The following is a 23,496-nucleotide window of genomic DNA, read 5'->3' on the forward strand; positions in this document are numbered from 1 at the left end:
GTATCAAATATTAATATTTATCTATTACCCATTATCTATTAAAAAGTATTAAATGAAATATATATTTGTGTGTATATGTGTGTATCTATATATACAGACACACATACATTATACATATACATTGTAGATGTACATGTATGTATCTATAATTATGTGTAATGTGTCACATGTATAATATAAATAGAACAGAATAGAATAGAATCACAGAGTTGGAAGGGACCTTGGAGGTCTTCTAGTCCAACCCCCTGCTTAGGCAGGAAACCTTACAGCATTTCAGACAAATGGGTCATCCAATCTCTTCTTAAAAAGTTCCAGTGTTGGAGCATTCACAACTTCTGGAGGCAAGTTGTTCCACTGGTTAATTGTTCTCACTGTCAGGAAATTTCTCCTTAGTTCTAGATTGCTTCTCTCCTCGATTAGTTTCCACCCATTGCTTCTTGTCCTGCCCTCAGGTGCTTTGGAGAATAGCTTGACTGCCTCTTCTTTGGGGCAGCCCCTGAGATACTGGAAGACTGCCATCATGTCTCCCCTAGTCCTTCTCTTTATTAAACTAGACATGCCCAAACCCTGCCTAGGTGTAAAACTTTGCTTTTCTCCACATTTAATTTCATGTTGTCCGATGGGACCCATCATTTTGGATCCTAAGCTTGTCTTTTGGGGGGTTGACTATTCCTGCCAATTTATGTGTGTTATGTATAAGTATACATGTATATATGTGTATATAATATATAGCATATATGTATATACAGGTATGTATATTTAACATTCAAGCTAACAGCCGTCTTTGTCATCCCCCAGAAAGAAAGAAAAATGAAACTCTCAGGAACTTCATGAGGCAAATTGAAGAGTGAACAGACAGAAGGAAAAAAGGCGGGAAAAAAGGGAAACACCTCCTTTATACAGATGGCAACCAATCACAGCGCAGATTGCCTCACGCATGAGTCAGCCCTCTCTAACTCACAGACCACAACTACGAGTTCTGCCCTGTTGTGCATTTCGCCAGCTCCAGCTACTAAATTCAATAGCCGAACAAGTCAAGGGATATACTGATTTAATCATGAAATAAATGTTTTTAGGGATGAAATAGGAAATAGTTGAAATCAAAATTAAATGTTAAAGTATGAATTTAAGTATTAAATTCAGGGCAACTAGAAGAACAATCGGGCCTCAGAATTGGCAATGAATTTATTGAAATGGGGGACAAAGTATATCCCAGCCGGCTGGTAATGCTGGCAATCTGTCACTGTTCCAAGCTTGGACAGCAAAAGAAATGACCTCACTGTGGGGTCCAACAAATAGTTTTACTGGTCTCTCGGCTCGGCACATGGTGAACACAACAGAAGCTTTTCTAGCCAGCATGACCGAATTTTGCCAGCCAGCTGGCTATGAGGGCTTGGCACGCCCCACCCATGCCTGCTACCAGCCTGCTCCAGCAATCATTCTCTGGGCCTGGCTTCATGGCCTCTGATCTGGCTGCAGCTATCTCTCCTTCATGCCCCTCCACCAGTTTGCATTAATGCCAACACCCAGTACCCAACAGCCGACTGTGCGCCCCCTCCAAGGTTTGTGGCCGACGTCTCGGATGTTGATGCCAGCTTTCAGGATCAACAACCAGCACTGTTAAGGATATTATTGAATTACACCTGAAGTTGTGGTTTATAAAGCAGAGTACCGTTAAGAGTTTTACGCACGGAAACGTTTTGAGAGTAATTGTGAATAACATAGAAACTGGGTTTTATAGTATTTTACTTTTAGGGAAAAGCAAAATCATAGTTCTTTAACAATCCAAGTCTTAGCCATATAAAGTGCAATATAAGATCAATCCAGGGATATAAAATCTTACCAGTTGGGTCATGAAATGTCTGCAAGAAAAGCATCCAACCCAGAGAGCACCCAGGACCCCCATAATCATTGTCCTCCTCCTCTTCCTCCTCTTTCCTGCAAACCTTCTCCCCTCCCATCTAGCACTGATGATGTTCCCTAGTTGGATCACAAAACGTCTGCAAGAAAACCACGCAACTCAAAGCACCAAGGATCCCACAGTTCTACTCCACCTTCCTCCTCGTCCCTGAAAGCCCCCCTTCCTTCTAGCACTGATGCTGTTCCTTTATTGAATCCTAAAATGTCTGCAAGAAAACTACTAAGCTCAGAGAGTACCAAGGACCCCACAATTTAACACTGAGATACAAATACTTCCATCTACCAAGACTAGCCCTCGGTAGAACATCTAGGAATGTCTTGGAAAAGATAGTCATATGCCATATGTCCTACAACAATCAAAATCACAGAAGGCATGGTATACCCTGTGACACTCTGAGGAAGAGTTTGAACAGGAAAGGAAGAATATTGACACTTTTGAATTTTGGTGCTGGAGAAGACTCATGACAATTCCAAGCAATCAAATTGATGGATCATCGGACAGATCAATTCAACTACTGAAGACACAAATGACCCAACTCAAATTATTTTTTTTTAGACACCCGATGTCTTCTCTGGAGAAGTCTATAATAGTAGGAAAGATGGAAAGAAAGTTGACCAGGTTCAAATTATCCTATTTTGGACACCTGAAGTCTTCTCTGGAGATGTCCATAATGTTAGGAACGGTGGAAGGAAAGAGGACAACCAGAAGGTAGATGGACATGAGGGCCTCATTAGAAGACCTGAAAGACCAGGTTAGGAGAGATTGCTATGGGGAAGATCTACCTATGTGGTCACTAAGAATTAAAACTGATGTGAGGAACTTAATCATCAATATATAATGCCTGGTTTCTGGAAAACTGCGTGATCCTGGAGAGGATAGAAAGAAAGAGAAGTGGGCAACTGGAAGATATGTCAACACCAACTTGATGGAATATCATCCATCAATGCACCACCTCCTCTACATCCTCCCTTCTAGCATTGATGATGTTCCTTAGTGATAAATACAGGTAATTCCAATTATAATTGACCCCAAAATTTATGTTGCTAAGAGATGGTTAAATATGTTTTGCCCCATTTTATGATTTTTTTTGCCACCGTTAAGTGAAGCACTGCAATTATTAAGTGAGTCACATGGCTGTTAAGCGAAACTGGCTTTCTCCGTTGACTTTGCTTGTCAGAAGGTCGCAAAAGCGGATTATGTGACCCCAGGACGGTCATAAATATGAGTTAGTTGCCAAGCACCTGAATTTGGATCACATGACCATGGGGATGCTACAATGGTCAGACGTGTGAAAAATAGTCCTAAGTCACTTTTTCAGTGCTGTTGTAACTTTGAGCGGTCACTAAATGAACTGCCGTAAATCTAGGACTTATCTGTAACTGCATTATTCCCCAGCCTTTGTGCCCATTTCTATCTGCAAACATCCCTAAAGTGAATGAACAAAAAATGCAACTGATTCTCTTTCCATTTTTTGGTAATTTGTCTTTATTTGCAATGCACCTTCAATACAAAACTACATCCTGAAAAGAACGTCTCTCTGTGGGTGAATAATATATTGTTCGTTTAAAAAATAAAACGAGGCGGCCCACATTTTATGAGATAAAAGGGAGTTTTAAAATCCTAAAAGCAGCAGAGGAGAGAGCCCAGGGAGAACAAATTAATATGGTTGCTGCAGGTCAGACCCACATTTCTTTCAAAAATTCGAAAGATTTTCCCGCGCTCGCAATAAAACGGGGAACCAGAAAAGGAAGTGAAGAGGAAAAGAAAGAGAAAGGAAACAATTGGTGGCTCGAACAAGAAGTCTCACGGAATGCGAGCTACACAACGTAAAGTTTTCCATGTAAATGGTTCCATCCGTACATCTGGAAAAACATCTTTTTTTTTTTAAAGCACAGGATCCATCCGGAGCGTAGTTCTGCCGCTATAAGTTGTGAGTCACTCTGTCAGAAACCTATGGGAAAAGTATAACTGTGCAGCTGGCGGCATCCAACAGAAGCCCGAAAGACACACAATGTCTTTGAGCGTCCAGCAAAATGAGACCGCTTGTCGTTAAGTGTCTTACATGCAAGGAATAACATCCTGCACACGTGCACGTACCATCCTCAGCTGAAAAGGACTGAGACTTGTGCAGTAGTTGGTTGCAAACAGCTATACATCACCTCTGCACACTGTCATGTCCTTTTTCAGAAATGGTTTTATGGCAGTTGGCACAGATTCTGGCTCAGAATGAGTCTGTCTACTGCAGCCCATCTGTCCAGCTGTTTTTCCACATCAGCTAGAATTAAGGTGTGGGACTGGGGGCTGCAGAGGGAGTGCTGGGGGGGGCTCGATTGGATGGACGGGCTGAGAGGCTGGGCTCTCTCCCGCTGCTATGGGGTGCTAAGGGAGACCGTCACCCCCCAACCCGGGCAGGAGTCGCTGGGCCGAGGCCTCGTTGCTGTGAGTCCTCAGGTGGTCCTTGAGCGACTCCTTGTAGCGGAAGCTGCGCCCGCACTCAGCGCACTGGTAGGGACGCTCGCCCGTGTGAATGCGCTGGTGCTTGAGCAGATTCTGCTTCCGGATGAACCGTTTCCCACAGATGGGACACTGGAAAGGGCGCTCACCCGTGTGCAGCCGCTGATGGTTCTGCAGGTGCTCCTTGCGGCTGTAACACTTGCCGCACTCAGCGCACTTGTAAGGGCGCTCACCCCGGTGGGTCATCTGATGCCGCACCAAGCCTGAGTGGCAGTTGAAGCTCTTGCGGCACTCGGCACACTCGTACGGCCGGGCTTGGCCGTGGTGGCTGCGCTGGTGGACTTTGAGGCTCTTTTTCACCCCAAACATCTTGCCGCACTCACTGCAGCCGTGGGGCCGTTCAGCCGAGCCCTGAGGAGGGCCCAGGATGCTTTGCAGCTCACTGTCTAACTCCAGAGATTTACCCGCTCTACATTTGGTGGGGCTGACAGGCGGCCCACGAGGAGCCTCATAGCTTTCCGCTGCTGGAGGAACAGCGAGAACGGCTGCTGCAGGAGATTCTCCCTGGAAGAGCATCTCCCGAGGTCTCACCGACTCTTCCGGGCACAGGCGCGGCTGCTCAGCTTTGATGGTCATTGTGTCTCCAGCTGGAATGGAAAGCGAAAGGAAACTGAAATCATTTACAGTGGTACCTCGGTACGAGCGTTAATTGGTTCAGGAGTACCAAAACCTATGAGTACTAAACAAATTTTTCCCATCAGAAATAATGTAGAGAATGGCACGGTAGCTGACCACAAGTTCTAGCTTGTGCGTTTAGTACCAAACAAACAATGTGTCAAGATTGAAAAATGTTTAAAGCTTTCTGTGACTATTATTGGTAAATCAGATTAACAGAGTTGGAAGGGATCTTGTAGATCATCTAGTCCAACCCCCCGCCCATTTCTGACAGATGGCAGTCCAGTCTGTTCTTGAAAGCCTCCAGGGATGAAGCTCCCATGACTTCTGAAGGCAACTTCTGTTCCATCGGTTGATTGTTCTCACTGTCAGAAAATTTCTCCATATTTCTAGGTTGAATCTTTCCTTGATCAGTTTCCATCCATGAGTCCTTATCTGGCCTTCGGGTGTTTTGGAAAACAGGTTGACCTCCTCTCTATGACAGCCCCTCAAACATTAGAACAGTGATACCATATCTCCCATGATCCTTCACTAGAGTAGCCATGGCCAGTCCCTGTAACCGTCCTTCATATGTTTTAGCCTTTTCAACTTGCCAAAGAACTGGGGGGAGAGGGAAGGGTGAGATGGAATGTGGAGGCTACAATCTTCAACTGTGAGAACCAAGGACACTTCTCTAGGTGTCTGCCAAGATGTGCATGGTTATCAAAACAAAAGGTTGATTCCCAATTGGAGAATGTGACCTGTTCCACGGGAGCAGGGGATGAAACTCATCTTTAACTACGCAGGGCTTACGCGGGAGAATTTTTTGTTGGGTTTTCTTCAAGTGCTGAAATGATAATAAAGTTTTGCTTTTGGGATGGGCCCTATCCAACAAAATGAATTTTAATGTGGAGAAAAGTAAAAATTTACATTTAGGGAGGAAAAACCAAAGGCATTAGGCAAAACCTGGCTCAGAAACGGTAACTGTGAGAGGGAACTTGGGAGTCCTAGTGGATGATCATTTGAATATGAGCCAGCAGCAGCTGCCAAAAAAGTTAATATAATCCTGGGATGTATAAACAGGGCATAGAATCAAGTATGAAGTATTAGTGCCACTTTACAAAACCCTATTAAGACCACACCTGGAGTACTGCAACCAATTTTGGTCACCATACTACAAAAAAATATGTTGAGAAAAAGTTGAGAGAAGAAAAATATGATTGGAAAAAGTTCAGAGAAGAGCAACTAAGGCCCGGAGACTAAAACATATGAAGAATGGCTGCAGATTTTGGCTCTGTCTAGTCTAAACAAAAGAAGAATTAGGAGTGACATGATAGCAGTATTCCAGTATTTGAGGGGCTGCCCCAAAGAAGAGTTGGTCAAATTTTTCTCCAAAGCAAGAAACAACGGTTGGAAACGGATCAAGGAGAGAAGCAACCTGGAATTAAGGAGATACTTCCTAACAATGAGGACAATGAACCAATGGAACAGAAGTTGCCTCCAGAAATCCTGGGCACTCCATCACTGGAGGTTTTTAAAAAGAAACTGGACATTGTATAGGTTCTCCTGTTTGAGCAGACTAGGGGCTAGACTAGAAGACCTCCCAGGTCCCTTTCCATTCCATTCCATTCTGTCCATTAGTTGACACGATGAGTACTGGGACAAAATTTTCATGTCAAAATGCAATGACCAAATCCAATGAATTTCAAAGCAGTTGTGTACCAAAGTACTGGTAATCCTCAATTTACGACGACAATGGAGCCCAAAATTTCTGTTGCTAAGTGAGACATTTGTTAAGTGAATTCTGCCCCATTTTACAACATTTCTTGCCAGAGTTATTAAATGAAATCACCGCAGTTGATAAATTAGTAACCCGTTTTGTTTTGTTGCTTTTTTTTTGCTTTAATTTATATGCTGCCCTTCTCCGGAGACTCAGGGCGGCTTACAGTGAGTTAAGCAATAGCCTTCATACTTTTGTATATTTATACAAAATCAGCTTATTTCCCCCACAATCTGGGTCCTCATTTCACCTACCTTTGAAAGGATGGAAGGCTGAGTCAACCTTGAGCCTTGGCGAGATTCAAACTTGCAGTAATTGCGAGCAGCAGATGTTAATTACAGTGCTTTAGTCCACTGTACTACAGGTTGTTAAGTGAATCTGGCTTCCCCATTGATTTTGCTTGTCAGAAGGTTGCAAAAGGGGATCACGTGACCCCAGGACACTGCAATGTTCGTAAGTATGAAACAATTGCCAAGTATCTGAATTTTCATCATATGGTCATGGGGATGGCTGCAGTAGTGGGTTCCATTTACCTTTGCTACCGGTTCGGAATTGGGAGCATGCATGCATGCTTGCTTCGCTCGTATGTGGCACTTCTGCGCATGGGCAGAGTGTCCGTGATGACATCCGGGCGGGTGTGGGGAGCCTTCCGCCACTGCCACTACCGGTTCACCCAAACCGGGGCGAACCAGTAGAAACCCACCACTGGATGGCTGAAAGGGTGAGAAACGGTTATAAGTCATTTTTTTCAATGCCTCTCTAAATTTTATTTTTATTTTATTTGATTTCAAATTTATATACCGCACCTTCTCCCGAGGGACTCAGGGTGGTGTACAGCCAGCTAAAAACATACAATACAAACATTAAAAACAATTAAAAGGATATATATTAATTTGGCCCCAATTTAAATGAACTGTTGTAAGTCAAGGACTATCTCTACCACTATAATCCAGTAGAAAGGAGGACGTATGTGTTTCTCAAACTCAGTTACTTTTAAGACGTGGGGACTTCAACTCCCAGAATTCCCCAACCAGGAGTAGTGAGCAGCGAATTCTGGGAATTGAAGTCTATACATGGCCAAGATTGAGAAACAGATTAACAGAGTTGGAAGGGACCTTATAGATCCGTAATGGCGAACCTATGGCACGCATGCCATAGATAGCACGCAGAGCCATATCTGTGGGCACGCAAGCGTTGCCTTAGCTCAGCTCCAGCGTGCATGTGCGTGCCGGCCAGCTGATTTTTGGCCCTTCCGGGCCTACCGAAAGTTGGGAAACGGGCTGTTTCTGTCCTCCGGAGCGCCTCCGGGGGGGTGGGGAAGGCCGTTTTCGTCCTCCCCAGGCTCCTAGAAAGCCTCTGGAGCCTGGGGAGGGTGAAAAACAGGCCTACCAGGCCCACCGTGCCATCGCGTGCCAAAAGCGTGGGGAGTGTGGGAGTGGGTCATGCCCGCATGCGTGGGGGAATGGGGCACATTGAATTATAGGTGTGGGCAAGCATGCGCACGACACCCCCCCGCATAACCCCCGCTTTTGGCACGCGACGGCAAAAAGGTTAGCCATCACTGTTATAGATCATCTAGTCCAACCCTCTGCTTAAGCAGGAGACTTACACTTTATAGGTCGGTATGGGTATAGGTACATTTGCTTTATAAGTAGTCCTTGACTTACAACCAAAACAGAGATCAAAATTTCCATCACACGTCATTGAGGTTGAAACGTCAAGTCAGACCTGATTTTATGATCATTCTTACTACGGCGGTTAAGCAAACTCCACAATCTCATTCTTTCAAACAGGCGGGGGTTTTTTGCAGCAAACTATCAAAAAACCGCCATGAATTGTGACCACGTTAATGTTAGATCATTGCGACAAGTCGTAAATGTGCCCAGATTGTGATCATGTGGCCATGGGGTGGTGTGATAGTCATACTAAGAGCCTCGGTGGTGCAGCGGACTAAAGTGCTGTTAAGTGCTAGCCCTTAGCTGCCAGCTGCCTGCAATTAGTGCGAGTTCGAATCTCACCAGGCTCAAGGTTGATTCAGCCTTCCATCCTTTCGAGGTAGGTAAATTGAGGACCCGGATTGTGGGGGCAATAAGCCAGCTTTGTATAGAACAACACCGCTTGGGGGGGGGGGGGCAAAGCCCTAATAAGCAGGTATATACATAAAAGTATGCAGGCTATTGCTATCATGCATTGTAAGCCGCCCTGAGTCTACGGAGAAGGGCGGCATATAAATTGGATAGATAGATAGATAGATAGATAGATAGATAGATAGATAGATAGATAGATACATAGATACATAGATACATACATACATACATACATACATACATACATACATACATACATAAATAAATAAATAAATAAATAAATAAATAAATAAATAAATAAGAAAGAGCCTGAGTGGTGTAGGAGGCTAATGCCTCCTACTAAAGCAGCATTTAACATCCAGCTGCCTGCAATGACTGCGAGTTCGAATCTCACCAGGCTCAAGGTCGACTCAGCCTTCCATCCTTTCTAAGGTAGGTAAATTGAGTACCCAGTTTGTGGGGGCAATAAGCTGACTTTGTATAAATATACAAAAGTATGAAGGCTATTGCTTAACGCATTGTAAGCCGCCCTGAGTCTCCGGAGAAGGGGGGCATATAAAAATAAAAATTTTAAAAAAAAAGTGTGAGGACTCAGCTTTTTTCGGAACTTAACTGTTGCAAGAAGGGTTGAAAAACGGGACAAAACTCACTTAACAAATGTCTCACTTAGCAACGTAAATTTTGGGCTCAAGTCCAGTCTTAATTAGAGGACTACCTTTACATAACATCCTGAGGTCACATGATCCCCATTCACAACCTTGCTAGCCAGCGTCCAACCAACCAAGTCAATGGGGGGCGGGGGGGGGGGGAAGCCGGATTTGCTTAAAGACCAAGTGATTCACTTAATGACTGCAGCGACTCACTTAACAACAGTCGCAAAATAGGTAGTAAAATTGAAGGTCGCTCACTTAGCAGCCTTGCTTTGCAAGAGAAATTCAACCCTCAATTGTGATTGTAAATCAAGGACTAGTAATAACCAAAAGCCAACATGGTTTTGTCAAAAACAGATCATGCCACACAAATCTTCATTGAAACAGGAGCCAGCCGTGTGCAGCAGCTGCCAAAAAAGCCAACGCAGTTCTAGGCTGCATCAACAGAGGGAGAGAATCAAGACCACGTGAAGTGTTAATGCCACTTTATAAGGCCTTGGTAAGGCCACACTTGGGATATGGCATCCAGTTTTGGTCGCCACGATGTAAAAAAGATGTGGAGAGACTAGAAAGAGTGCAGAGAAGAGCAACAAAGAGGATTAAGGGACTGGAGGCAAAAACATACGATGAACAGTTGCAGGAACTGGGTATGTCCAGTTTAGTGAAAAAAAGGACTAGGGGAGACATGATAGCAGTCTTCCAATGTCTCAGGGGCTGCCCCAAAAAAGAGGGAGTCAAGCTATTCTCCAGAGCACCTGAAGGCAGGACAAGAAGCAACAGATGGAAACTAATCAAGGAGAGAAGCAACCTAGAACTAAGGAGGAATTTCCTGACAGTGAGAACAATTAACCAGTGGAACAACTTGCCTCCAGAAGTTGTAAATGCTCCAACACTGGAAGTTTTTAAGAAGAGATTGGACAGCCATTTGTCTGAAATGCTGTAGGGTTTCCTGCCTAAATAGGGGGTTGGACTAGAAGACCTCCAAGGTCCCTTCCAACTCTATGATTCTAATTCTAAATTCTAAATGCATTGACAGAACAACATAAAATAAGAAATTATTTTTTGGGGTGGAAAAAAAAACCAAAAGTTTTATCTACCAGTTCTTCAAATTGCTTGGATTTATTCCACGGAGCAACTAACCGAGAGCGCTGATTTTTTCTGGGACTCAAAAAAACCTTTGAATTTTTCCAGCCAGAATCATTGACATCCTGTCGGTGCCAGATGCAAAAAAAAAAAAATCGACCTTCTTCCCGGGTCACAATCACTTTTTCACCCGCCTCTCTCTTTTGAAAACAAAATAAAAGTAATTAAATACCAAGGAAGAAGAAAAATCAGCAAATGCCATTATTTTATCTGACATTCAGCCCTACAAGGCCGGAGAGCCGAAAAGCAAGGTTTGAATTTACAAAGCATCTTTGGAAACGTTGGGACACGGCGCCTGATTCAAATTTATCACAATTTAAGCCGTAATAAAATTGAGATAGTCAGGAAGATATTAGATTGTGCAAAAATGGATAGCGTGACATTGAAAATTAAACAGAAAGAAGATGTAGAATACTTTCAAATGTGGATTTTATTTTACCAAGGGTTGAACAAAAGCGGTGGAAAATAAGAATGTAAATTTATATTGTTAAGCAAATTAAATACCTGGACATGATGTTTATTAAGCACTAAGAAATGTAATTAGTGGAAAATCAATAAAAACTTTTTTGTAAAATAAAAAGTAAATTTGAGACTTCCAGGGCTTTTCAAAGCTGGCATATTTCAAATTGCAAAAAAAACACACAACCCCAAATAAAGGCAAGGACCACTCCTTGACTTACAGCCATAAGTAGTAACTAACCTTAGTAGTGGCTGAGGAATTCTGGGAATCAAAATCTATACCTGACCAAGTGTTGAGAAACACTTACTTTATAAGTAGTCCTTGACTTATGACCGCCACCGACATCGAAACATCCATCACATGTCATTGTGGTGGTAAAGTCAAGTCAGACCTGATTTTACGACCGTTTTTACTATGGCCATTCAGCGAATACCATGGTCATTAAACACAATCTCGTTTTTCCAAACGGGCGTTTTTTTGCAGCAAGCTATCCAAAAAGCGTCACAAATTGAGATCACGTAACAATAGATTGTTGTGACAGGTCATAAGGATACCCGGATTGTGATTGTGTGGCCGTGAGGTGGTATCCTAGTCATAAGTATGAGGACTGGGATTTTTTCCCAGTACTTTGAAGAAGAAATGGACGTAAGTTGAGGACACAATACAAGCTGCATCTCTCCAGCTCAAAAACAGAGTCAGCCAGATTACCTTGAGGGAGATCTAAGTATAGGATCTATTTTCTCCTAGCCAAAGAGGATCTTAAGCAACCAGAATCTCTTTACAATCATTCATTTAAGAACTGTTCAAAATTCCAACACTGGGAGAAAAAAAGTGGCTTATAACCGGTCCTCAAACTTACGACCATTCCAGCATCCCTACAGCCAACGTGATCAAAATTAGGGCATGTTGCAACCTGTATAATAGTTACAACGGTCACATTGAATCACGTGATCCCCTTTTGGGATCTTCCCAGATGGCTGCCTACAAGCCAAGTCAAAGGCGGAAGCCGGCTTCGCTTAATGATGGCATAATTCACTTAACGACCGCAGTGCTTCGCCTAACTACTGTAGTGAAAAATAGCAATATCCAGCATGAGTTACTTGATCCCCGCCTTGCTTAATGACAGAAATTATCATCCCCAATATGGGCGTTAAGTTGAGGCTCACTTGTAAGGTTTTTTCTCCTCCGGTCAATTTCAGCAAAATCTGTCAATTTCAGCATTCCTTTCATTTTTTGGATAATGGGTAATCCTCCACTTATAACAATTTGTTTAGTGAACATTTGAAGTTACGACAGCCCTGAAAAAAAGCGACTAAGGACCGTTTCTCACACTTATGACCATGGCAGTGTCCCCGTGGGTCAGGTGATCACAATTCAGATGCTCGGCCACCGACTCGTATTCATGACGGTGGCCGTGTCCCTGGGGTAACGTGATCCCCTTTTGACGAGCAAAGTCCAAGGGGAAGTTGGAGTCGCTTAAAGATTATGTTCCTAACTTAACGCCGGCAGTGATTCGCTGAACAGCAGGGGCGAGGAAGGTCATAAAACGGGGCGAAACTCCGCTTAACGGATGTCTCTGACTTAGCAACTGGAATTTTGGGCTCAATTGCGGTTGAGGACTTACAGCACCCCACTGACGGAGCGAGTCGGTATAGGACTTACCTGGGCCCCCATGCGCAGGGAGGGTCTCCCTTTCCGATGCGTCCCATTGATGTCGGACACACGAACTCTCTTCTTGCTTAATCCAAGATAAAAAATCATGGGCAGACATGAGCCCCTGGGCCCCTGCAGGAGAACAGAGGGGATGCTGAATTCACAGAAAGGATTTCGGGGACCTCCCACGCCCCCCCCAAAAAAAGACAGAAGGGGAGAGGGGCCCAGAGAAAGACACCAACCCCAAGCCCACCGACATAGGACCACCCACCCAGAGGGGTCAGAATCACGCATGTTTGCACACGGAGCAATTGGCCTTCTGCATTCAATTCGCACAGGTAAAATGAGCCTTTCTCTCCCTTGGCAACTTTTAAGAGGGCTGGACTCCAACTCCCAGAATTCCCCAACCAGCTGGATGGGGGATTCTGGGCGTTGAAGTCCTTCCCTCTTCAAGCATACTGGATGGGGGATTCTGGGAGTTGGAGTCTTCCCCTCTTCAAGCATCCCACCTGGGGGATTCTGGGCGTTGAAGTCTTCCCCTCTTCAAGCATGCTGGATGGGGGATTCTGGGAGTTGAAGTCTTCCCCTCTTAAAGCATCCCACCTGGGGGATTCTGGGAGTTGAAGTCCTTCCCTCTTAAAGCATTCCCGCCTGGGGGATTCTGGGAGTTGAAGTCCTTCCCTCTTCAAGCATCCCACCTGGGGGATTCTGGGAGTTGAAGTCTTCCCCTCTTAAAGCATTCCCGCCTGGGGGATTCTGGGAGTTGAAGTCCTTCCCTCTTCAAGCATGCTGGATGGGGGATTCTGGGAGTTGAAGTCCAGCCCTCTTAAAGTGGCCGAGTTTGAACCTCACTGCACTAAACCAACAAGCTGGGTCATCCAATGGGTTTAAGCCACCCAAACAAGCCATGGTTAATTCTATCCAGGCTGTTCTCTCCAACCACCCAGTACTTTCAATGGGTCAGGCTATCCTAAATTAAAAATATCTGACATTAAAAGCATCGGTGCTATTAAAACTCTGCCATTTTTCGACCCCCTTGTGCGGGAGGATCAGAATCTGGGACACCCCCCCCCTTTTGTCCCCCAAACGTCAGACCCCTCCCTCGCCCATCACCTGCACATGGATCAGCCACTGGGCCTCTGTCCTCGGAGAAGGGACCTCCTCCGCTGAATGCCCCCTCCTGCTTGATGCGTGTCAGGATGTCCGGCGTGGAGGCCAAGGGTCCTGGGTCCGAGGGAGAGAAGGGGAGGAGAGACGGGACGCAACTTGGAAACACAACCTGGGAGCCCACCCCCACCCCTGCCATGGGTCGGAGGGCGCCAGCCAGCCCCAAACCCTCCTCCACCCACAGACTCAAAAATGCATCCCGTTGGGGGGGGCAGAAGAAGGGCTGAGAGGGTCCTTCCAGCCATGGTGGAACAAGAACGGGCAGGACGGGCGGGGGGGGGCATTTGGGGAAGGGCAAGGCTGAATGTGGGTAGGGGGAGCTGCATGGAGCAATCGTGGTTTTATTTGGTGGTTAGCTGGAAAAGGTGGGCCAGGATTGGACAGTTTTGTATGTATACAGTTCTGGGAAAGGAGGGAGGGAGGGGGGAGGGAGGGAAGGAAGGAAGGAAGGAAGGAAGGAAGGAAGGAAGGAAGGAAGGAAGGAAGGAAGGAAGGAAGGAAGGAAGGAAGGAAGGAAGGAGAGATAAGGCCTGAAAGAATGAAGGAGAGAGAGAGGAAAGAAGGAAGAAGAGAGGGGAAGGGGAAGGAGGGAGGGAGGGAGGAGTAATGCATAAAAGAATGGAAAGGAAAAAGAATGGCAGAAGGAAGAAAAAAGGACAGGAAGGGAGGGAGGAGAGAGGAAGGAAGGAAGGAGAGATAAGGCATGAAAATGGAGGAGAGAGGGAGGAAGAAAGAAGAGAGGGGAAGGGGAAGGAGGGAGGAAGGGAGGAGTAATGCATGAAAGAATGGAAAGGAAAAAAGGAAAGAATGGCAGAAGGAAGAAAAAAGGACAGGAAGGGAGGGAGGGAGGAGAGAGGAAGGAAGGAAGGAGAGATAAGCCATGAAAATGGAGGAGAGAGAGAGGGAGGAAGAAAGAAGAGAGGGGAAAGGGAAGGAGGGAGGGAGGGAGGAGTAATGCATGAAAGAATGGAAAGGAAAAAAGGGAAGAATGGCAGAAGGAAGAAAAAAGGACAGGAAGGGAGGGAGGGAGGAGAGAGGAAGGAAGGAAGAAGAGGTAAGGCATGAAAATGAAGGAGAGGAAAGAAGGAAGAAGAGAGGGGAAGGGGAAGGAGGGAGGGAGAGTGGGAAGAAGCAGTAATGCATGAAAGAATGGAAAGGAAAAAAGGAAAGAATGGCAGAAGGAAGAAAAAAAGAAAGGGAGGGAGGGAGGAGGAATGCATGAAAGAATGAAGGAGGGAGGGAGAAAGGAAAAAAATTAAAGATGGGAGACAGGGTGGGAGGGAAGGAGGGGAGAAAACAGGAACAAAGGACGGAAAGAAGGCAAAAGAAAAAAGAAAAAAAGGAATGAAGCCAGGAGGGAAGGGAGGTAGGGAGGCAGGCAAAAATAAACCAGAGCGAAGAGAGGAAGATAAGAAGGAGAGAGATAAAAGCAGACTCAGAGAATGAGGAGGAACCGGCAGAGAAGGAACGAAAACAAAAGTTTTGCTTTTTGCTAAGCCGTGGGAATCTTATCTCCAGCACTCAGCAAAGTGTGTGTGTGTGTGTCGTGTTGTGAGCGCGCACGCATGTGAGACCCAAACCTCACAATCTAGAATCAGAATAGAGCTGGAAGGGACCTCAAAGATCTTCTAGTCCAGCCCCCCCCCCGCCCAACCAGGAGATCCTTACAGAATAACAAAAGTTGGAAGGGACCTCGGAGGTCATCTAGTCCAACCCCCCCCCAGGCTCAAGCAGGAGACCATCTCAGACAATACACCCCTTCCAAACCAGAGCCCCCACCCCACCCCAGATACCCGTCACCCCCCCCACACCTGTGCAAGGCTCAGGGATCACATCGCGCTCCTTCGCGCTCGGCGGCTCTGGGACGCTGGGTTCGGGCGCCACCCGCTCGGCCCTGGGGTGCACCTCGGGTTTGGCAACATTGACGTTGGCACCTGGAAAACAGGGAGGCAATCAAAAAGGCTGCCCGAAAAGGGATCTCTGCTACCCCGTTGGCTTTCCCCACCTCACAGGGTTGGCGTTGCGACCCGAAAAACCCTCCAGTCTGGCAATACAGGCAATCCTCGATTTACAACAATGACGGAGCCCAAACTTTCTCTCATTAAGTGAGATGGTTGTTAAGGGAGTTTCGCTCCGTTTTACGGCCTTTCTGACCATGGTTGTTAAGTGAAGCCCTGCAGTTATTGAACTAGTCACACGGTCGTTGAGCGAATCCGGCTTCCCTGGTGACTTTGTCAGGAGGTCACAAAAGGGGATCATGTGGCCCTGGGGACACAGCAACCGCCATAAATATGAGTCAACGGCCAACCGTATGAATGTTGGGGATGTCGCAACAGGCATAAATGAGAAAAACAAGTGAAAAATCTCTTTTTTTTCAGTGCTGTAACTTCGGTCACTAAACGAATGGTTGTAAGTCAAGGACTACCTGGAATATGGCAAAATTTACCAAAATGCACCTTCAGGTAGTCCTTGATTTATGACCATTTGTTTAGGTGTCCCTTTGATCTTCCAATGGTGCTGGGGGAAAAAAAAGCACTTAGAACCGGTCCTCGCACTTACGACGCTCGCAGCATTCTTGGAGTCACTGATTGCCGTTTAGGCACTTGGCTAAGGGCTCCTATTTATGACAGAGTCCCTGGAGTCACACGATCATCATTTGCGACCGTCGGACTTTAAAATCAAATAAGGGCAGCCAAACTCGCTTAACGGCTATGTGCTTCACTTAACGACAGTGGCAATTCACTTAACAATCGTGGACAAAAACGACATAATAGAACTGCAATCTTTAACAATGGACGTTCCGATCCCAATCAGGGTTGTAAGTCGAGGACTAGCTGTAAGTACATATAAAGAGACCGGCCGGCTGCCGATTAACCTGGTTATACCGAATGCTAGCAAGGATTCGTAGTTCTCCTTCAGAAGATTGTTGTACAGGTCTTTCTGCCAATCAGCCAAATTCTTCCACTCTTCGGCGGAGAAATAAACCGCAATGTCCACAAACGTAACCGGCATCTGCAAATAAAATAAATTAAAAAACACACACACACACACAAACACACACATGAGACTTCAAGAAGGGCAAAAGGCGGCTTTCGCACCCAGACCCTGAATTTGTTGCGCCTTCCCAATCACAGTCCTGAATGGCCACCGCTCCGGTTCTTCCCTGAAAAACTTGGCAAAAAAGATGCAAGAAAAATGAGACATGCTTCCCAGTTTATTTTTTTTTTAATTTAAATTTCAAATTTTTAAGTTCATTTAAATTTTTTTAAAAAAATCTATTTTTAATTTTTCCAAGTCCCTTTTTTTAAAGATTAAATATTTATGTATGTATGTATGTATGTATGTATGTATGTATGTATGTATGTATGTATGTATGTAATTTATATGCCACCCTTCTCCCGAAGGACTCAGGGCAGCTTACAAGAACGAACAAAAAATTACATAAACATTAAAATCAATTTAAAATTATTTAAAATCACCCCTACGGATTCAGCCCATTTGGTGAAAAAGCCACGTCTTCAGTTCGCGGCGGAAGGAGAGGAGGTCGGGGGCTGTCCTGAGGCCGGTGGGAAGCCCATTCCAGAGGGTCGGCGCTCCCACAGAGAACGTTCTCCCCCTGGGGGCCACCAGCCGACATTGTCTGGCTGACGGCACCCTGAGGAGGCCGACTCTGTGAGAGCGCACGGGACGATGGGAGGATGGCAGGAGATGATCCGGCAGGTACCCCGGGCCTAAGCCATGTAGGGCTTTATAGGTGAGCACCAGCACCTTGAAACGGACCCGGAGAGCCACCGGCAGCCGGTGCAGCTCACACAGGAGAGGTGTCACACGGGAGTACCGAGAAGCCCCCATAACAACCCGCGCGGCCACATTCTGGACTAACTGTAGTCTCCAGGTGCATCTCAAGGGCAGCCCCATGTAGAGGGCGTTATAGTAGTCCAACCGAGACGTAACAAGGGCATGAGTGACCGTGGCAAGGGCATCCCGATCTAGGAAATGGCGCAACTGGCGCACCAGGCATACCTGAGCAAAGGCCCCCCTGGTCACGGCCGTCAAATGATCTTCTAAAGATAGCCATGAGTCCAGGAGGACCCCCAGATTGCAGACCCTTTCTGAGGGAGTAAGGACCTCCCCTCCCATCACAAGTGACGGGGTCACTAGATCACGAGATGCCGGTATCCACAGCCACTCAGTCTTGGATGGGTTGAGTCTGAGTCTGTTTCTTCCCATCCAGGCCTATACCGCTTCCAGGCAGCGGGACATCACAGAAAGAGCATCTCTAGGGTGATCCGGGGTGGAGATGTAGAGCTGAGTGTCGTCAGCATATTGATGGTACCTCACCCCAAAACCACGAAGGATCTCACTCAGCGGTTTCATATAGATGTTAAAGAGCAGAGGGGGAAAGAACCGACCGCTGAGGCACCCCACATGTGAGGGGCCTCGGGGTGGATCTCCCTCTCCCCGTCCATACAAATTGCGAGCGGCCCGAGAGGTAGGAGGAGAACCACCGTAAAACGGTGCCTCCTACCCCCAACCCCCCGAGTCGCTGCAGTAGGATACCATGGTCGATAGTATCGAAAGCCGCTGAGAGGTCAAGAAGGACCAGGATGGAGGAGCAGCCCCCATCCCTGGCCCGCCAGAGATGGAGGTTGCTAAAGATGGTTTCTTTGCTAAAAAAAAATATCCAAAGTGAAATTAATTGCCAATCCAGTGACGACATATAAGGAGAAAAATGTAAGTTTTTGTCTTTTTCTCTCTAGTTTATATTTTAATTTTAAAAGTTTCTTTTCTTTTTAAAATTAAACTTTTTTCTCTTTTTAAGATGATTGTTTTGCCCCTAAAAAAATTGCTAAAAGTGAATTCCTTACAAATCCAGTGACAATTGATAAATAAAAAAAGCAAGATACATTTATATTTTAAGTTTGTTTCTTTTCTTTTTAAGATTTTTTCTTATGATTAAAAATTCTTAAAAATATTAAAAATAAAAAATTTTCTGTTTTAAGATTTTTTTTATGATTAAAAAAATTTTTGCCAATAAAAAAATACTAAGTGATTTCATTGTGAATCCAGTGATTATAGACAAGTTAAAAAAATGTTTTTTCCATTTTTCTGCCTAGTTTATATTTTAATTTTTTTAAAAACGTTCTTATCCAGATTAAAGATTATTTGGTTAGTAAAAGTAAATTAATTGGCAATCCAGTGGCAACTGATTGGTAGAAAATATAAGATACATTTTTAAAAAAAATCTTCCTAGCTTTTATTTTTAATTTTTTTAAAGTTTCTTTTCTTTTTAAGATTATAGTTTCTTTTCTTATTTAAAAAATTGCAAAAAGTGAATTCATTAGAACTCCATTGTTGAACGATAAATAGAAAAATATGATTTTTTCTTTTCTTCCATGTTTGTAGTTTTAATTTTTCTAAGTCCCTTTTTTAAGATGATTCTTCTTATTTAAAAATTACCAAATGCGAATTCAATCGTAAATCCCGTCACAATTTGGAAACAGAAAACACGTTTTTTACAATTTCCTTTCCTAATTTTGGCTCTTTCGTTTTGAAAAATATCTCTCCTGACACAACCGCCCTGCGAGGTAGGTTGGCCTAAGGTGGGGGGGAAAAAAAAAGGATTGATCTCAAGTAAGAGGTCTGGGCAGACCATAAATGGCATCTCCCCACTTGGAGCCCATCAAATCAGGGTTTGTGTCCCATCAAAAAGTTGGAGGACCTGAGTCCATAAGTCTCCAGATGTTTCAGGAGGGCAATTCCCATCCCATCCATCTGAGAAACAACTTATGGAAGTTCTGGTCCCAACCCAACATCTGAAAACCAACACAGGGGAGAAGATGTCCTGATCTAGCCCATTGTGGTTCCTTCAGGAGAACCATCACCCATCCTTCTGAGGAACCAGCCTCTTCCCTTCCCAGGATTCCGTCTTCCACTCAAGACCCGTTCCCCCTTCCTCTTTGAGGACCCCTGACCTTGGGGATTTCTCCCTTGGATCCCGGGGGCAGCCTGAGGACCCAGAAATTGCGGTTCTTGAGAAGGTTCTCCATGTTCTCCAGCCTTCTCTGCAGGAGGCCGTATTCTTGAATGAGGGTGCCCAAGACGGCCCATTTGTTCTCCAGCTGGTTCCCGAATTCCATAGCTGTCTTCTCACAATCCAAGAGCTTCTTCTCGGCTGTCCCGGATCGGCCTTCCAAGCTGAGCAACCGGGTGGCGAGCAGGTCGATCTTCCTCTCCATGGCTTGGACGGTGGCCACCACGCTCCAGAGGGAGGCCTCAGCGGTGTGCAGTTGCGCTTCTCGCATGTGGCTCAGCTCGGGGACCAGAGGAGGTTGGAGGGGCATCAGATGTTGAGCTTCCACGTTCCATTCCTGGAGCTGGAGAAGACCAAGAAGACCAAGAAGGAAGAAGAGAAGATAGAAACTCAACCCTTGTTGAGTGACCTTCACCAAGGAACCTTTGCCAATTGCAGGAAGTCCTCAGCTTACAACAGTTCTTTCAGAGTTACAACTGCACTGTAAAAAGAGACTCAGGACCCTTTTTCACACTTACGACCGTCGGTGCCTCTTCACGCTCATGTCATCAAAATTTAGACAACTGACTCACACTTATGACGGTCGCAGTGACCTTCTGATGAGCAAAGTCATGGGGAAAGCCGGGTTCACTTAACAACGGTGTCACTAAATTAAGAACTGCAGGGATTCACTTCACGACGGCAGGAAGAAAAGTTGTCAAATGGGGCAAAACTCACTTAACAACCGTCTCACTTAGTGGCAGTAATTTTGGGCTCAACTGTGGTTGTAAATTGAGGATTATCTGTGTTTTAGCGCATGCTACTCCCTCGGGGCCCAATGCTCGGACAGGGAGACTTCAGTGGGATCAGAATGAAATTGCAGCGTTTCATGAGGACTACAAACCTGCGTTAAATGGTGGATATTTATAAAAAAGGGGTAATATGCATGCGATTAAGTGGTGTAATATCTGGAATAAAACACACTTCTACACAATTCAAGTGGCTTTTTCAGCTTGATAAATTTATGTTCATAAAAGGGAGGCTCTTATATCATCTACAAAATCGGCTAAAATTGAATTTACAAAAGACGTAGCAGCCGGTACTATACAGCTAGCCCTCGACTTACAACCATTCGTTTAATGACCGTTTGAAGTTGCGACGGCACTACAAAAAAGTGACGACCAGTTTTCGCACTTATGACGGCTGCGGCCTCCCCTGTGGTCACATGATCCAAATTCAGACGCTTGGCACCCAACTCGTATTTATGACGGTCGCGGAGTCCCGGGTCATGTGATCTCCCCCTTTTGAGACCTTCGGACCAGCGAAGTCAAGGGGGAAGCCCAGATTCACTTAACAGCCGAGTAACTAAGGAGTGATCGAGTTGCTAACTTAACAACCGCAGGGATTCACAACAGCTGTGGCCAAGAAGGTCGTAAAATGGGACAAAACTCACACAATTTGTCTCGCTTAGCACTGGTAATTTGGGGTTCGGTTGTGGTCGTAACTCGAGGACTCCCCCCTGTATATGGAATTTACCAGCCACCTGGCGGATGATAAAACAGGGACCGGTACCGTCAGGAGGCCTGAAGACTACAACTCCCAGAATTCCCCGGTCAATGCGAGCCGGCTGGTTGGGAATTCTGGGAAATGGAGTCCCCCAGGCCTGGAGAGTGCCAGATTAGAGGAGACAGACCGAAAGACAAAAGGTGTGTCTATCTTCAGGCCTGACTCTTCTTATGAGCCTGGCCTGCTCTGCAGGGTTGTTGTGATGGGACTCACCCACGTTTCTGAGGAGGAGGAAGGGAGGGGTCCTTACAGAGCCTGCCTCGTGGAGGGGGGGGTGGGGGGTTTACCGGCCAGGAACAGGAGGTGCTGCTTCAAAGGAGGAGAGGGATCTAGTGGGTTCCCTGGGGTGGGGGCAATCACGGAGAAGGGAATCTCCTAGAGCCCTGGGCAATGACCATGGGGTCACTGGGATCTCCTGGACCCCTTGGGGGCAGGGGGCAGTCAGGGGGATCTCCTGCACCCCTTAGGATGGGTGGGGGGTGGAGAACCCCTGGATCGCCTGGGGGCAGGGGCCGATCCTGGGGTGGGGGGGTGGGGTTTCTACTCGCTCCCTTGGAGATGAGGGGTGGCTGTGGGGTGGGGGTCTCCTGGATTCCTTGGGGGTGAGGAGGCAGGTGAGGGAGAAGCCCAGGATCTCCTAAGGCAGCTGGGAAGAGGGGGGGGAATCGCCTGAGGTGAGAGGGGCACAAGGGGCCTCTTGCAGTGGGGGGGGGGGGTCAGGGATCTCCTGTGGATCAAGGAGGGGGGGGAAATCTGGGAATCTCCTAGACTCCTGGGGGGAGGGGGGTGAAGTCAGGAGAGGATAGGAGGGGAGGGGATCTCCTGTGATCCCTTGGGGGAGTGGGGCAGCCAGGGGAGGGGGATCTCCTGTGATCCCCTGGGAGGGTCGTGTGTGTGTGTGTGTGTGAAATCTCCTGAACCCCCTGGGACTGCAGGGCAGGGCATATGGTGGGTGGGTGGGGGGATCTCCTGGATCACTTGGGGGAGGGGGGGATGCGTGTGGAATGGGGGAGGGGGATCCAAAGGCGTGGGGGGGGGAGAGGACTGGGATCACTTAGGGGGGGATCTCCCAGCTCTCTTGCGGGGGGGGAGGGAGGGGAGGGGAGATCTGCCGTGAGGGGAGGGTGGAGAATGAGGGGCGGGCAGGAGGAGGGAGAGCGGGGAGCCCCTCCCCCTCCGACCCCCCCCAAAAAAACTTGCTCCTGAGCGGCATCCCCCTCCCTCCCTCCCCATCCTCCCCCCCCTCTTTCCTCCTCCTCCTCCAGCAGGGGAGGGCGCGGGAGGGGGGAGGGCTAAGCAAGACCCCCCCCACATCCTCCTCCCTCGAAGCCCCCCCACCCAGGCGGCCCGATGCCCCCTCCCCCCCCACCCCCCCTCCCCAGTGGGTCGGAGCTGCGGGGCCTGCTGGGGGACCCCCGCCCGGGTTGTGGGGGGGAGGGGCGGCCGGGGGTCTCTCTCACCTGGGCGGGGGCCCACTCCGCCATGGCGGGCGGGCGGGCGTCGCTGGCGCGGGGGCGGCGGCGGCGTTGGGGAGGGGGCGGCGGGGCCGGGCGGCGTCGTCGTCTGATCGGCCAGGAAGCCTCGGGCGGTGCTCAATCCTTGCCGGGAGGCGCCCCCTGCAGGGCTCGAGAGGTACAGCCCCGCCCTCCGCCCCGCCCCGTCCCGGGACCTTCGCAGACCCCTCCCCCCCCACCCCCCCACCCACCCCCCAAATCCCATTCACAGGTCCCCCAGGCAGCCTGAACAGCAGGAAGCTGCTTCACACGTGCTCTGGGCGGACACGTGTCCTGGAAGACCTAGGAGGACCCACGCGCTGCAACATCCCAACTCCATCCCCCGTTTTGATTCTCCCCCCCCCCAGTGGTGATCTCCTCTTTGTCCCCCCATTGCAAACCCCCTTCACCCCTGCTTTGGACGGAAGCCCCGGGCTCAGGGCAGCCTAAGGATC

General features: G+C 47.1%; 1 protein-coding gene across 2 annotated transcripts; it reads right to left on the reverse strand.

Moving 5' to 3' along the window:
• Window positions 1-959: 959 nt before the first annotated feature.
• On the reverse strand, window positions 960-23,182 carry LOC117658024 (zinc finger protein 783-like). 2 transcript variants are annotated; one of them, XM_087893207.1, is made up of 8 exons: window positions 23,009-23,182; window positions 19,945-20,346; window positions 16,855-16,981; window positions 15,781-15,903; window positions 13,916-14,026; window positions 12,812-12,934; window positions 4,525-5,022; window positions 960-3,872 (listed from the first exon to the last, which is right to left on the reverse strand). In XM_087893207.1, exons 1-8 carry the CDS (start codon window positions 23,030-23,032, stop codon window positions 3,865-3,867), a joined length of 1,416 nt encoding a protein of 471 aa, XP_087749333.1. In that variant the 5' UTR covers window positions 23,033-23,182; the 3' UTR covers window positions 960-3,864. The 2 variants fall into 2 exon arrangements, with proteins under 2 accessions (XP_087749333.1, XP_060539271.2); XM_060683288.2 differs by having other exon boundaries at window positions 960-5,022; window positions 23,009-23,173.
• Window positions 23,183-23,496: the final 314 nt, after the last annotated feature.

Source organism: Pantherophis guttatus, chromosome 4 (assembly GCF_059756535.1).
Source record: "Pantherophis guttatus breed Tessera chromosome 4, ASM5975653v1, whole genome shotgun sequence".
NCBI classification, from domain to species: Eukaryota; Metazoa; Chordata; class Lepidosauria; order Squamata; family Colubridae; genus Pantherophis; species Pantherophis guttatus.

Excerpts from the sequence above, each read along its gene's own strand:
- LOC117658024 (XM_060683288.2), bottom strand. The coding sequence starts at position 23,032 with ATGGCGGAGTGGGCCCCCGCCCAG. Across the intron at positions 20,347-23,008 it reads CGGAGTGGGCCCCCGCCCAG|CTCCAGGAATGGAACGTGGA; the intron begins GTGAGAGAGACC and ends GGTCTTCTCCAG. Across the intron at positions 16,982-19,944 it reads CCAAGGGAGAAATCCCCAAG|ATGCCGGTTACGTTTGTGGA; the intron begins GTCAGGGGTCCT and ends TTTTATTTGCAG.